Source organism: Archocentrus centrarchus, chromosome 14, assembly GCF_007364275.1.
Source record: "Archocentrus centrarchus isolate MPI-CPG fArcCen1 chromosome 14, fArcCen1, whole genome shotgun sequence".
NCBI classification, from domain to species: domain Eukaryota; kingdom Metazoa; phylum Chordata; class Actinopteri; order Cichliformes; family Cichlidae; genus Archocentrus; species Archocentrus centrarchus.
The window spans coordinates 3,723,255-3,737,426 of NC_044359.1; the positions used below are offsets into that span (position 1 = coordinate 3,723,255).

General features: G+C 48.4%; 2 protein-coding genes and 2 non-coding genes across 4 annotated transcripts; 1 reads left to right on the forward strand and 3 right to left on the reverse strand.

Moving 5' to 3' along the window:
* Nucleotides 1–360: 360 nt before the first annotated feature.
* On the reverse strand, nucleotides 361–433 carry trnav-cac (transfer RNA valine (anticodon CAC)). Its single transcript has one exon. It is a non-coding gene; the product is annotated as a tRNA-Val (tRNA).
* A 2,831-nt stretch (nucleotides 434–3,264) lies between these two features.
* LOC115792532 (early growth response protein 1-like) lies at nucleotides 3,265–5,754 on the reverse strand. Its single transcript, XM_030747097.1, has 2 exons — nucleotides 5,222–5,754; nucleotides 3,265–4,680 (listed from the first exon to the last, which is right to left on the reverse strand). The coding sequence occupies exons 1-2, from the start codon at nucleotides 5,427–5,429 to the stop codon at nucleotides 3,509–3,511; spliced, it is 1,380 nt and encodes a 459-aa protein (XP_030602957.1). The 5' UTR covers nucleotides 5,430–5,754; the 3' UTR covers nucleotides 3,265–3,508.
* A 3,923-nt stretch (nucleotides 5,755–9,677) lies between these two features.
* On the reverse strand, nucleotides 9,678–9,750 carry trnaa-agc (transfer RNA alanine (anticodon AGC)). The gene has a single exon. It is a non-coding gene; the product is annotated as a tRNA-Ala (tRNA).
* A 991-nt stretch (nucleotides 9,751–10,741) lies between these two features.
* Nucleotides 10,742–12,875, forward strand: LOC115792175 (heat shock protein beta-11-like). The gene has a single exon (XM_030746603.1). The coding sequence runs from the start codon at nucleotides 10,814–10,816 to the stop codon at nucleotides 11,447–11,449; it is 636 nt and encodes a 211-aa protein (XP_030602463.1). The 5' UTR covers nucleotides 10,742–10,813; the 3' UTR covers nucleotides 11,450–12,875.
* The last annotated feature ends 1,297 nt before the right edge of the window (nucleotides 12,876–14,172 follow it).

Below are 14,172 nucleotides of genomic sequence, written 5' to 3' on the forward strand. Positions count from 1 at the left end.
GTTTCAACTGAAACCACTGATTAAATATGACCCACGCCCCCTTCACACCTGGGCACATGTGTTCACGCACATGATCAATAGAGGGTCATAACCACCTCCAGGGGACTACGCCCACAGGGGTTTAAATACCTGGGTCTCTCCACCATTTGGTTGAGAACTGAAGAAGCCTTTCGGATGAGAGGTGAAACGTCTTCAAGAAACAAAAAGAAGTCCAGTCGCCTTTTTCAAGCTCCAGAGTTCACAGTGTATACGTCTAACCCACGCGGAACAGGGTGTTGTGATATAAAATGACAGCTGAGTAGCATTTTCATTCCGCTCAGCGGAAGTTTTTATTTCATTAGCAGAACCAAAGCATAATTATGTTTCCGCCCGGTTTCGAACCGGGGACCTTTCGCGTGTGAGGCGAACGTGATAACCACTACACTACGGAAACCGCTGCGTGGAGCGCCACAGGCAACCGAGTGTGTACTGTTCAGTAGGTTGGTGCATGCTAACAGCTGCAGCACGACCCCCTGGGTTGCATCATTTTTTCCACGAAAACTCGACAAAAACGTCGAGTGTCGCGTGTAAAAACTCACCTGTGCTCCCGCTAGGCGTTCGGCAAGGCTCCCGCTTTCCCTCGTGGCCGGTTTCCGTTAACAGGTGCCTCCCGGTGAAACCGAACATCCTAAGAAAGTTCACCAATTAGCGCGCGGATGGATCTGATGGATCTCTCCACACGGTACACTGGCTCTGTATCAGTCCGCACACCTGATCCCAGGTTCCCCCTGCCCCTGAATTCAGATCAACAGCAGATCAGTCCTATAAAGAAGTACCACCACAAGAGTACTGTGTGAATTTTTGAGAAGGAAAAGAAGGAAAAACTCCTCCAGCAGAACCAGGCTCGGGGGGGGGGGGGGGGGGGGGGGGCAGTCATCTGCTGGGACAGGCTGGACTGAGACAAAAAAATAGGCCCTGCCAGTTTTGGCTTAGACCGGCCTGCAACTATGCCGTAGAAGCATTTGACGCTATTTACGCTTATTCAATGTGGACATACCCTTTTGCTAATAATACTTTTATACTTTTTTTACATTTACTTTAGTAATGCTTAAATTGCAGAGCTTTTACATATCATTTAGCAGGTTTAAAATCTGTTTTTTCACTTGTTTGAGTGCTTTTTAAAACATGTTTAACCAGCATAGATTCTAATAATGCTGCATATCAATCCAATCAATCCTATAATTAATTTACAGCTCATTCAGCAGCGTGTACTTCAGATAGGACATGTGCAGCTGTCGGGGTGACTACAGCTCAGGAGGTACTGATTAACTAATCAGAAGGTTGGTGGTTCGATTCCAGGCTGTGTGCAGGTACCGTCGGGCATGATAGCAAACATGATTGTGTGAGTGAGACTGTTTAAAGCGCTTTGAGGCTCAGGTAGAGTCGAAGAGCGTTAGAGAAGAAGCCGTCCATTTACTGTTCAAGATCTCACTGTGAATAAGTCGTTATCTAAAGATCTGTAATTAACTGAGCCACACAACACTATGTACTGTAACAGGAAGTAGTGTCTGATTTGTGTCTTTTTCCTCTTAGTATTTGTGTATTTTTACTCCTGATATAGTATTCTTTTCCCACTGATATTTGTGTACTTTTACAGTACTTTTACAAAAGTTCATGCATGTGCAGCTCAGATACTTTTAGACACTCACACACATACACAGACTCCAGTCTGACCTGCTATCCCAGTCCTTCTAGCTGTTACATCACACACAGCAGGAAGCTCCTTATATGGGCATCAGGATGTCCGCTGCAGCAGCAGGAAACACCATATTTGGCCTTAAGCGGCGCTGTTTTTTTCCTACAGGGAGCTGGCTGAGCTGCGGTCACAGTCTGAGCCCATTGGCTGTTTGACACACACACACACACACACACACGCACACACACACACACAGGGAGGATTTAGTGCTGTCATTAGCAGCAGACTGCAGAGTTCACTGAAACTGTCACTATTTAATCCACAGACTGAACCTTTAAACTGTTTCCTGATCTTTGTTTGCAGAATCTTCTTCGATGTTCTCCTTCGTCTCCTCCTGTTTGGGTCAGTCTGGTTTATGGAAGCTGCACGTGAGGCTGAACCGAGCTGAATTATTTTAGATTTTACCTGCACATAAACTTTACACCGTGTTCAGGTACATTTTTAACTCTGTGAACAGTCACGTGATCTCACACTGACACGTTTCAAAGCTTTGACTGTGTTCACGTTCATGTGACGTTTCATCGGTCCCAGATTCGCCCCTCTCCCTGACTTCATTCAGACTCAGGGGCTCGACACACGGGGAGCGACGTCGCTCGCTCTCCATTCATTTCCTATGGAGCTTGTGCGATGAGGCGACAATCGCTTGCCCTCCTCCAGCTAAGCGGCCGGCGACATTCGTGCATGTGAAATTTCGAGCTCGTACACGTAGACGTGCACACGCGACCAGGCGACGCGACACAACAAAGTTGGAAAATGTTCTACTTTTGTCGCTGTCGCGTGGCACTAAACCAATCAGCAAGAGTTTCATTGACTGACCAATGAGCGAAGAGTATGCTACACGCTGCAGTCTGCAACCACTTTCAGCAGGAAGGAAAGCATCGTTTTAGCTGTGTTTGACTTTCCTATATTATATGACACTTCACGCAGTGATTATCGAGTTAAACATAAAAGGCAGCCGTATGAGAACGTGTTGGTGTAACACTAACGTTAAACAGACCGATAGAGAGGACTTTTGTGCTAATATAGGATGAACCCGAGGTTGTCTTTTTCTTTTGTAGAGGAGACTTAACAGCAAGATTTCTGTCAGTTCCAATAAAATCTTCAGACTCCTCATCTTTATTGGCGTGTCTGACACGGACTGCTTTGAAAATGTCTAAATCCCTCCAGTTTCATAACCAATCACATTTCTTGGAGACGAGTGACGTAAGAGCGCGATTCGCAAAGCTGCCGTCGCTATCGCCTCCCGTGTGTTCGGTTTCACCCCAGTGGCGATGCGACCCATTCGTCGCTGTCGTTTGTCGCTCCCCGTGTGTCAAGCCCATCAATCTGAGCTCGGACCTTCTGGGTGTTTCACTCGGCCGAGCTCTCGACCACTTCACATGATCCTCGTGAGCTGATTGGCTTGCTCTGCGGCTACAGGGTCTCTGTCTGAGCACCCAAACCGCATCAGCTGATGGGAACCGTGTGAAAGGGTCGAACTTCACACAACTCAAACACACAGAACGCTTCCTACAAAATAAAAGCACCAGTAGGGTTCAGACTTTTATTGTTGAAGCTCTTTAAGAGGAAACAGGTGGAGTATAAAATGTAAACTTACAGGCCTACTCAGTAGGCGGAGCCTGTGAACATGTGCTCACCAACATGTGTAAACAATATGTACAAACTACAAGATTCACATTTACATCATCAAAGTGTCTGAGAAGCTGCCGACCTTTAACCCTGCACATCAAAACATGCCTCAGCAGTCCAGCATTGTCAGTCTGAGGTCAAAGGTCAGCACACGTTGGAGCTATGGGGAGAGGGGAGCTCTGCCTGAGGGCTCGCCATCGGGGAGGAGCAGGAGGGGGAGTAGAGTTGGGGGGACGGCGAGGAGCTGTAAATGTGTGACAGCGAGGAGGAGGAAGAGGAGGTGAAGCACGGTGAAGAGCTGTGAGCAGGGGAGGAGTATGTGGGGGGTGTGGTGACTGTGGTGGAGGAGGCGGAGCTCCTGTCATTTTTACGGTCTCGCTGCCTCTGGTGGATCTTGGCGTGCCTCTTGCGCTCATCGCTGCGGGCAAACTTGCGTCCACACTCGGTGCAGGCAAACGGCTTCTCGCCGGTGTGCGTGCGGATGTGCGTGGTCAGGTGGTCGCTGCGGCTGAAGCTGCGCATGCAGATGCGGCACTGGAATGGCTTCTGGCCCGTGTGCACGCGCACGTGGCGTGTCAGCTCATCAGAGCGGGAGAAGCGGCGGTCGCAGCCTTCGGCGGGGCAGGCGTACGGCCGCTCGTGTGGAGGCGTCTTGCACTGGCGGCCTGCAGGAGACTTCCTGGGCTTGCCGGACTTGGTGAGCTGGGCCTGGTAGGCGGGGCCTGTAGGCTGAGTCTGGATCTGCGAGGAAAAGGCTTTGATAGTGGAGAGTGGTGTGAGTGGTGGCTGGTGCAGCTCAGCGTCCGGCTGCTGCGGTAAGAGGTAGTCCGGCAGCATCGGCACCAGCGGGGATGCCTGGAGGCCGAGCCTGGAGGAGGCAGCGGCGGGGTAGGCGGGAGGCTGGCCCTGTGGCGGGAAGGCCAGAGGGGCCGGCTGGGAGTCCACAGTGGGGAGGAGGGGCTCGACTCCGGTGGCGGAGGTGTAGGTTGGCATCGCTGAGAAGACTGAGGCAATGTCAGCAGAGCCGCAGGTAACCTGGACGGAGCTGATCATCGGCTGGGACGGCGATGATGAGGTCACTGAAGAGGTCACTGATGATGAAGAGACAGGGAGGCTGGAGGCCGCAGGGGGCGGAGCTGCTACACCAACCAACAGGCTTAGGAGAGACTCCGCCCACAGATTGTTGCTGGCGCTGACACCACCGCCGCAGGTCGACACAGATGGCTCGAAGGTGAAACGGCCGCTGTACGCCAGCGGGGGGAGGCGGGGCGTCAGAGGGAGGAGACTCTGCAGGTCTGGGAGGTCCGAGAGGGAATCTGATTGGAAGAAAGAAGACAGGTGAGAGACACATCACAACGCACCTGGAAGTTTACTCCAATCTGATTGGCTGCTTGTTTTTTATATGCATCTGTTTATTCTGAATGTATTACTGTGGTCACTGTTTGACCTCCGTACAGCTGCCTGATTGGCCACTTTTCCTCTTTTTTTTGTTTACATTTCTGAACTCTGACACTTCGTCATGTTTTAGGATTGTTCTGGAGAACCAGGACAGGAGCAAAACCACACCTAAAGCCTGCAGAGCAACCTCAGCCTGCATTACAGTTAGGAGAAGCTTCGTGAGTCACAGCTTTATTGCATTACAGGCTGCAGGAAGCATCAGTTCATGCTTTTCTGATTAAAAACACAACTGAAAGGAGCTTCATTCCCAGACAAAAACAGGAAATCATTTTATTTTTTGGCATTTGTCACTTTATTCTGCAGGCTTCTGTGCCTTTGCTCCGCCTCAGAAAACCTCCTCTCTGTGCATCGAACCGCTAAAAGTTTATTTTTCGCGTTCCGGTGACCCTGGATCCTCACCTCCATACTCTCCGGGCTCTCCGCTCAACTGCCCGGCTCCCTCGGTCCCAGAGGCGGTCAGCAGCGAGCCTCCGGCCGCGGCGGTCTGCAGCAACATTTGCAGCTCCTCCAGCTTCGAGTATCCGTCCAGCGGGGAGAGCGGCGACGGGAAGCCGGTCAGCGGCTCCGAGAGCTGCAGCGTGGACAGCAACGCTTTAGTCGCTGCCATGTCTCTGGAGGAGGAGGCGGATAAAGAGGACGAAGAGGAGGCGGCGGGAGCGGAGCTCGGCTGCGCCTGGAGCTGTTCCTGCAGAGGGACCGAGCTGGTGTCCGCTCCTGAACCCCGCGGAGAGGCGCTCTGTCGGGGCTGAAGCTGCTGCTGCCGCTCGGAGGAAGCCAACGCTGGAGCTGTGCGGGGCTTTTAACGGATGTTTACCGGCGGAGATGAAGCTGCTGCGTCATCAGAGACGTAAACAACATCAAGTGTTTGTGTCCGGCTGTTTTTATGAGCGACCGCTCACAACTTGAACTTGACTTCTGTCAAGTCCTCAATGAGGATTCCCGGCTTTATAAAGACTCCTGCGTGACGTACATTCCCAAATATGGCAGGCAGGAAGCCCATATTTGGTCAGAGCGGGGAACGTGCTCACCAGCCCGTCGGCCGTCCCGGCTCTCTTTGTCCCGCGCTTTCTGGAGCGTGAACGGTCCGGTACGGTCCGGCACTCGGCCTAGCTCCCTGCGCACCGCGTGCCCACTGGACCGAGACCGGAATACGGCGCACGGGGCGCACGGCCAACCGCCATGGCCGGAAACCCCGGAGACACGTCACGGCTCAGTTCATTTTTTTTGGGCTCGACGTCACATGGAGAGCGTCCAGCCGCGTCATCACTTCCTCGGGCCTTATTTGGGTGGCTTCCTGTCAGACTGCTGATCCGAGAGCGAGTCCAGTCCTGCCGCTGAAAGCAGAAAGAAACACCTGAAGGTCCGAGCCGCTCTGTGCACCTGCACAGACCGCACTGTCCGCGTGCGAAAACGGAAACAGCGCGAAGACAAACCAGCGCGTGCAAACGCATAACTCTGTATGAGGAGCGGACAGAAAATTAGCAACACCTCCATACTTTTCTAAAAATTAAAGCTGCAGTTCCGCTGATGTCCTCCTGAGGCTCCAGCACTCTGTGTTCCTTATCTGAAGCACATCCGGTTACTCTGCAGAGCAGACTCCGAGCTCAGTACCTTTATTGTAGTTTTTACAAATGCAATAAAGAACAAACAGACATGTACAGAAAGCATTAAAAAGGAAAATAAACAGTAGAGGCCTCAGAGCATAGTGGCATCCACTCCACTTGATTCAAACTGACTCACAGCATAAGCACCACTCGAGTGTGCACAGGACAGGTGAGGGCGAGCCACAGTCGCCCTCACCTGCTGAGTCCACTGAGGCCTAAAGGAGTGGCAGTGAGAGACACAAATCCCCATCCAACACAATGAAAAGGACCTGCAACACATAAAAGGACCATTACCTCCTTCACTGCATGAACCTCCTCCTCTGAGGTCTTCCTCTGTTCTTCCTGCAGCTCCATCTTCATATCCACCCTCCCTCCATTGCACATGTCCAAACCATCTCAGCCTCTCTGACTCTAATCCTGTCCATCCTGCTCACTCCCAGAGAAGATCTGAGCATCTCCAGCTCTGCCTCCTGTCTTTGTGTCTCCAAACCATCCTGGAAACGTCCCCTTTCACTTTGGCTGCTCTCCTTCTGTCACAGATCACTCATCTCCACCCACCCCACCCTGCCTGCACTCTTCTTCACCTCTCTTTGGATGGTCGGCCCAGGCATTTAAACTCATCAGCCTTTCCATCCACATCCCTCTCATGTGAATGAAAGGCAGCAGGTGGAAAAGGTGAAGTTGCAAGGAGTAAATTAGCAATAATACATTCATATAATAATAATATTCCAAACTTCACACTGAAAGTCATTAAATTTGTGTTTAGTGGATCATTTCTTTGTTGCTTCTTGGAGTCTTATCCTGTTTATTTGCCCTTAAATGGAGCCACATTTGTGGGTGCAGCAGCAGAGCTGAGGGTGTGCTGCGCCCTGAAGAACTTGCCCAGAGGCGGTCAGCAGCGAGCCTCCGGCCGCGGCGGTCTGCAACAGCATTTGCAGCTCCTCCAGCTTCGGGTATCCGTCCAGCGGGGAGAGCGGCAACGGGAAGCCGGTCAGCGGCTCCGAGAGCTGCAGCGTGGACGCTTTAGTCGCTGCCATGTCTCTGGAGGAGGAGGCGGATAAAGAGGACGAAGAGGAGGCGGCGGACCGAGCTGGTGTCCGCTCCTGAACCCCGCGGAGAGGCGCTCTGTCGGGGCTGAAGCTGCTGCTGCCGCTCGGAGGAAGCCAACGCTGGAGCCAATGCTGGAGCTGTGCGCCCTGAAGAACTTGCCGGACAGCTATCAGTTCAGCTCTGCTCCACCTCAGAGACAAACTGCATCCACTGCATTATCCTGAAAGCTTTAGCTGCTCAGAGGTAAGGGCAACATCCCATAATGCTCCCCATGTTTGGTGAAAAACAGAAACACCAGTGTGCATGTTTCTGATGAAGTGAAGGTGAACTGATGTAATAAAACTTCATTGGGTGGGAAAATCATAACTGCAGTTATGAAGCTGATCACAGCTCGACCAGATGAGCTCATCGTGGCTGGTTTGATTTTGGAAACTGTCCTCCCAGTAAAACATCAGGGGTGACAAGGAAGACATCGGGCAGGAGCAAAGGAACACGACCATGAACCTGCTGAAGCGCAGCCACGGCTGCAGGGCCATCCCCCACCGAGCCCGGGACACTGTGTCAAAGAGTCTGTGTCACCTTATTTTACAGAGGTTTGTGTTTTTCTTTTATTTTGGATCACATGAGAAACAAAAATCAATTTTAAGTTAGAATAAACTAGTCAAACTCACAGCTCTGCTGATTTAAACCATAATCTGATGAAGCTGAATTATTAAATATGAAGCTGCTCTTCACCGTATAAGTCATTCAGATCGTTAAAGGTGCTGTTTATAATTTCAACGTGTAACCAACACTTCTCCCACCAGGGGGCAGAGTTTTACCAACTGCTCACCTGTCAGCCCCAGTTAAGGCTGGTCAGATAAACAGGAAATATACACAATATGACAGCTGAACCTGAATTCTGTCCAGCAGGGGGCGACACCTGTGGCTGCAACAACACCTGTGGTCATACTGAAGCATGCAGGGACGTCACTCAGTCCTGAGGTCCGAAACTCTCCCGGTCACGTTTTGGTTTTAGCCGCTCACTTTGGATCAAACTGAGTGAAACTTTCCGTCTGCTTCCTCCCGCCTCACATCAGCAGGAAGTTACCTTGGCACGTCTGCAGGTGAGACGATTTAAACGGGCAGCTTTAAAGAGACAGAAACGCATCAATAAGCACAAACAACTCTTAAAACCTTTCTGATGTTATTACAGGTTTGAAAAGGTGAGCTAATAAAGGTGACTCATTGAGCTGATTAACCAAAGTGAGCCTCACCTGTGCTGCTGATAGGCCCATCAGTGGAGGTGAGCTCTTTCAGCCGCTCGGCCTCAGAAGCTTCTCAGGGGGAGGAAGGGTGACTGTTACAGTTTGTAGGATCAGCTGATGTTTGGAGGCGAGCAGCGCCCCCCGGTGGATTTAATAAAGAGGTGTTTGGGGCCAGTTATTGATCAGTGACCCATGAAAATCAGTTTGTTGTATTCGGAACTGTGTCTGAATCTGAGAAATAAATGGAACCTTTAATTTGTGTCTATAAAACATCTGAATAAATGTGTGGTGACAGAAAACATCTGGAGTTTCACTGATAACTCTGCATTTATTCCTGCATTTATCATCGCTCTGTTCATTTTTTAATGGATTATTTTAAGAATTTATCAATGTATCCATTTATTTATTTATATATCCCTATATTTATTTATATATGTTATCTATTTGTTTGCAGTTATAATTATTTATCCCAGTGCTTATTTATTTATTAATCTATTTTATTTGTCATATTTACTTCTGTGTATTTTCTTCTGTATTTATTCTTGGAATTAAAAAAATATATATATTAATGAATATATATATATATATATATATATATATATATATATATATATATATATATATATATATATATATATATATATATATATATATATATATAAATTCTATAATTTAGACTTTATAATCTAAATTATTTTAAATATAAACTCAATATTTATTTATTCACGGGTGTAAATATTTATTAGTGTCTGCTAAACGTCCTCTGGTCTTTTCCTAGATTTAACATTTCTTAATATATTTATTAATTCATTTTAATGACACCTGAGCCGTTTCCGCACAACCTGACCTCCAGCTGTGGGTTTGAGTCACGGTGGTGAAAATGATACGTGAGCATTTGGAGCAGCGCCGGAGGCTCGGGTGAAGAATCCCACTGTGGAACAGCGGCAAAACCGTTGGAGGATGCGGGCATCGATCCCGCTACCTCTCGCATGCTAAGCGAGCGCTCTACCATTTGAGCTAATCCCCCATTGATATCACACGGATGAACCCGCGCCCCTTAAAACTACGGCGACGGATGCTTGTTCATGTTTGATGGCAGATCATTGGTTCAAAGCGACTCGCGTCCACATCTGATTGGCCAGGGAAGAGAAAGGCGGGAGGAGCGGAAAAATGGAGGCAAAAATAGAAATGATGGCGGTGACGGCGCAGTGTGATCTGCTCAGAGGCTAAAGCTGGAGGCTGACATCACTCAGCAGCATTTGAACTCCGAGCTTTACCAGCAGAGCTCCTTTTAAACGCGTTTGTTTTACAGAAACGGGGTTAAAGGGCGCAGCAGCTGCTGCTTCCTGTCCCTGTGGTCCAGTGGAGGACCGTTTGTTACTCTGCAGCAACAACTGAGACTTTACTTTGGCTTAATAACTTTTTCCCTTTAGAAACACCGCCTGCCCCTCACGGTTTAACAGGGACTCCATGAAATCCCAGCTTTACTCTGGTGTTAGGACTTTGTTACAGCTAAAATGGACTTTTTTCTCATGTTAGGACATTTTTCCTAAGAAAAACTGGGACTTTTTTTTTTTTACCCCAAAACAGGCTTTCTTTTTTTTTAATTTTAGGTCTTCTTTATGTTTTTATGTCATTTCTTGATACATAATTTATTCCTAAAAAAGGAGTACTTGTTATTTCCCATGAAACTCGTGTTCTGTTTTTGTGGTCAGGGTTGATCCCCACAAAGACAGACACACAGACCTGTGTGTGTGTGTGTGTGTGTGTGTGTCCAGATGCCACATGCCAACACGTCTCAGCTTTGTTCTATTTCTGCTGAGGGACTCAGTCATGGTCTTTATAAAGCAGGTGAACACACACACACACACACACACACACACACACACACACACACACACACACACACACACAGAAATGCTGCTGGAACTTTCCGTGGGTGTGTGTGTGTGTGTGTGGGTGGGTGCTGGTCGGTGTATATAAGCAGCAGGGAGGACGGGCTTCAGGCAGAGAGACAGACAGCCTTGAGACTGAAGCAGCTCATTGGAAACCAGCGCCCTCGCCTCCACCCGCAGCAGCAGGATAACGGGATGTTGTGCCCCAGCGCCTTCCAGCCATCCACCGTCACGATGAGGCCTTTCCTGGACCTGCACTGGCCCGTCCGCAGCCTGTGGCCCGAGACCCGGCCGCTCTTCTACCACATCGAGCAGGAGATGATCCGCCACATGCAGGAGATGAAGCAGAGCATAGAGTTCATGGAGAGGCTACACCAGAAGATCTTCGAGGAGATCGACCAGACCTCCTCCTACATTGGGGTCTTCAAGCCCATTGCCTTCCAGGAGCTGGGAAAGGACAGCAGCACCTTCGCCCTCAGCCTGGACACTAAGGAGTTCTCGCCGGAGGAGCTGTCGGTGAAACAGGTGGGCCGGAAGCTGAGGGTGAGCGGCAGGACAGAGAAGAAGCAGGAGGACGGGAAGGGCTCCTACACCTACAAGTGCCAGGAGTTCAGGCAAGAGTTCGATCTGCCGGACGGCGTCGACCCCGAGGCCGTCACCTGCTCGCTGGTGAGCGGCCAGTTACAGATCCAGGCGCCACGGGAGAAACCCGTGGACGACGGGAAGGAGAGGATTGTCCCCATCAGCCTCACCTCAGCCCCGGCCATCACCTCCACCACCTCCAGCAGTGGAGCGGAGGGGAACAGCGAGCCCTCCTCCGAGAAAAACTGAGTCTTTGTGTAGTTTTACTGTGTGTGACGGATGGAGGGAACATGGAGCTGATGTTCTTCACGTGCACTTTTTAACTGTTTGTAATAAACCGCCATGTTTAGCTTTAAGTGTCTCAGAATTTCTCATTCATGGAAATCCACTCAGACAAAAGATGTGTGAGACTAACAGTTTCTGATGGAGTGAAGCATCTGAGCCTGTCACCCATCTTTGCTGTAGTTTTACCTGCTGGACGGAGGAAACATGATGCCGATGTGCTTCATCTCTGATTTATAATAATAAAAGAGAGTAACAGGCAGCTTATAATAAAGTCCCAAACATCAAACTCCAGCTGTGGTCAGAAGTTTCCGTCCTCGGATCGTGGGCTCGAATGCCAGGGTCACTTTGGACTTTTAATGATTCCATTAAACTGATCTTTTTCCAAACTGCAATGATAAGAAACACTTTGGGGTTTCCTCTGATGCACATAAATTAAATTTCTACATAAACCCACTAATATTTGCATAAATTACCCTTAAGTAAGTTGCACCTCGATCAGACACTTTTAGTAGCCATCAACAAACTTCTGGCATAATCCCGGCAGGATCTCTGACGCTCCGCTCGGCAGAACTGGGAGATTTCAGTTAAGCTGGTTGGTTTCCTGGCAGAGACCTGGCTTTTAAGCGTGCTCCACAGATTTTCAGTAGGGTTGAGGTCGGTGCTTTGGGAAGGCTGCTCCAGCAGCTTAGCGTTAGCCTGCTTCATCAGTCCTAAAGCAGTTTGAGGCGTTTGCGATCGTTGTCCAACTGTGTCCAAGTTTCAGACATCTAGCTGCTGATGTGAGGTGAAGCTGAAGAACGTGGAGGTAACTCCTCCTTCATTACTCCGTCCACTCTGTGCACTGTAGCAGTACCCCTGGCAGCAGCACAGCTTCAGAGCACGATACTACCACCGCCATGCTCGACAGCTGGTACAGCGTTTGAAACCTTCACTCCTTCAAACATCCCTGAGTCATCATCATCACCATCATCATCTCTGTCACTGAGCCAATCAGCTCGCTCTTTGTCTCTCTGACCATCAAACATTTCTCCAGAAGGCGTTCTGCTCTTTCCAGTTCACGGCAGGTTTGAGCCGTGGAGACCTCTGTTACCAGTTATCACATAAACACATTTTTATAATGTTCTCTTTGTTAAAACTTTATTCTTTCAAATTTATTTTGTTTTACGTTGACTTTTCTGTCCAATACTTTGTGCGCTCTCATGCTGTTTGGCTTTATTCTCATATCAGCACTTCGTCCCTCATAAAATACTTTCTTATCCAAAACACCGTAACTTCATGACCATATCAGGATTGATCTGTACCGCTTTAGTTTAAAACGCTGTATTACTATGAAATTGTTTGTAACGTTTTTCTTGAAAGTTATTCTCATGTTGTAATGATAGGTTTGATTTTCCCTTTACTCTGTTAGCTGTTTAATAAAGAAAGTGTCAGTAAAGCTGGAGTTCGTGGAGCCAGGGGCGGTTCTAGGGGCGGGGCCACAGGGGCATTGGCCCCATCTGAAATCTGATTGGCCCCCTGAAGTGCCCCTGTCCTGTCACTCATCTGTCCTTTGCCCGAGAGCGAGGATCAAATTATAGGTGGGTGCAATTCCATGCCGAAACACCAGTAGCGCTAATGAGCCAAAAAGGAATGCTCAGCGTGAATAAAGCTTACAGAAGAAAAAGATTTGAATGATCTTGCGGAGAAAGTTTTTTTAACCAACAACTGATGCCAGTCTACATTTTGAGGAGTTTGTTGGTAATGATAAGTCATAAATCCATTTTTACTCACAGCTGTCACAGCGTAAGTCTGATAAACATTAAATCAAGAAGCAAAGTTAGTTAAGAGTAATGTTAACTGAGGCCCTACTTGTGTTTGGGCATGAATGTTAGCATTCACTAATTCATGTACTTCATGTACTATACTTCATGTACTATAATGTTTGGCAGTGATAGAGAAGAATATGAAAAGAGAGGTCTCAGGCGGGAATTCAGCAGTTTTTGAGCAGAGTGAGTCTGCCAGCTGAAGATGAGCAGGGTGAGAGGAGGGAGAGAGCAGCAGGACACAGTAGACCAGAGGCTGGTCAGGAGCAGGACACCTCCAGCCCCTTTTCATCAGGTCAGAAATCATTTAGGGAGAGCAACAACAGTTAATGCTGTAATATATGAAATGTCTGATATTGTTATTTAGTGTAATGGCACATAAGTTCACTGAATTCTTACACCTCATGGTGATAAGATTTACATAACCTTAATGTAATGGCTTTAATTTTTATTGGTCCGTATATCACCACATCTACCACAAATACTTGGCCCCTCTATGAATACTGTGGCCCCTTGATGGCCCCTTACTCTGAAAAATCCTAGATCCGCCACTGCGTGGAGCTCCTGAACAGATTTGATGTTAGTGAGAAAAAAAACACAAGACACCAGTTTTCCCCTTTCTTTGTAAAATAATTCTCAATAAACTTAATTTATTCACAAACTGCTTTTCAAATTGCCATGTGGTCATTTTTTTTAAATCACATACAATAAAAAACATTTCTAAAAGACAAGAGATGTCCGAGACTCTCGCTAACTCTGTACACGACTGCTCCTCCTCTTCCTCCGTCACGGAGCATTTTCCATTTTTTTCAAACACGATGCGTTCATGACGACGACCTCGCCGCGCTCAGACATCAGATTAGAAATATTAAGAAAAAACAGCAG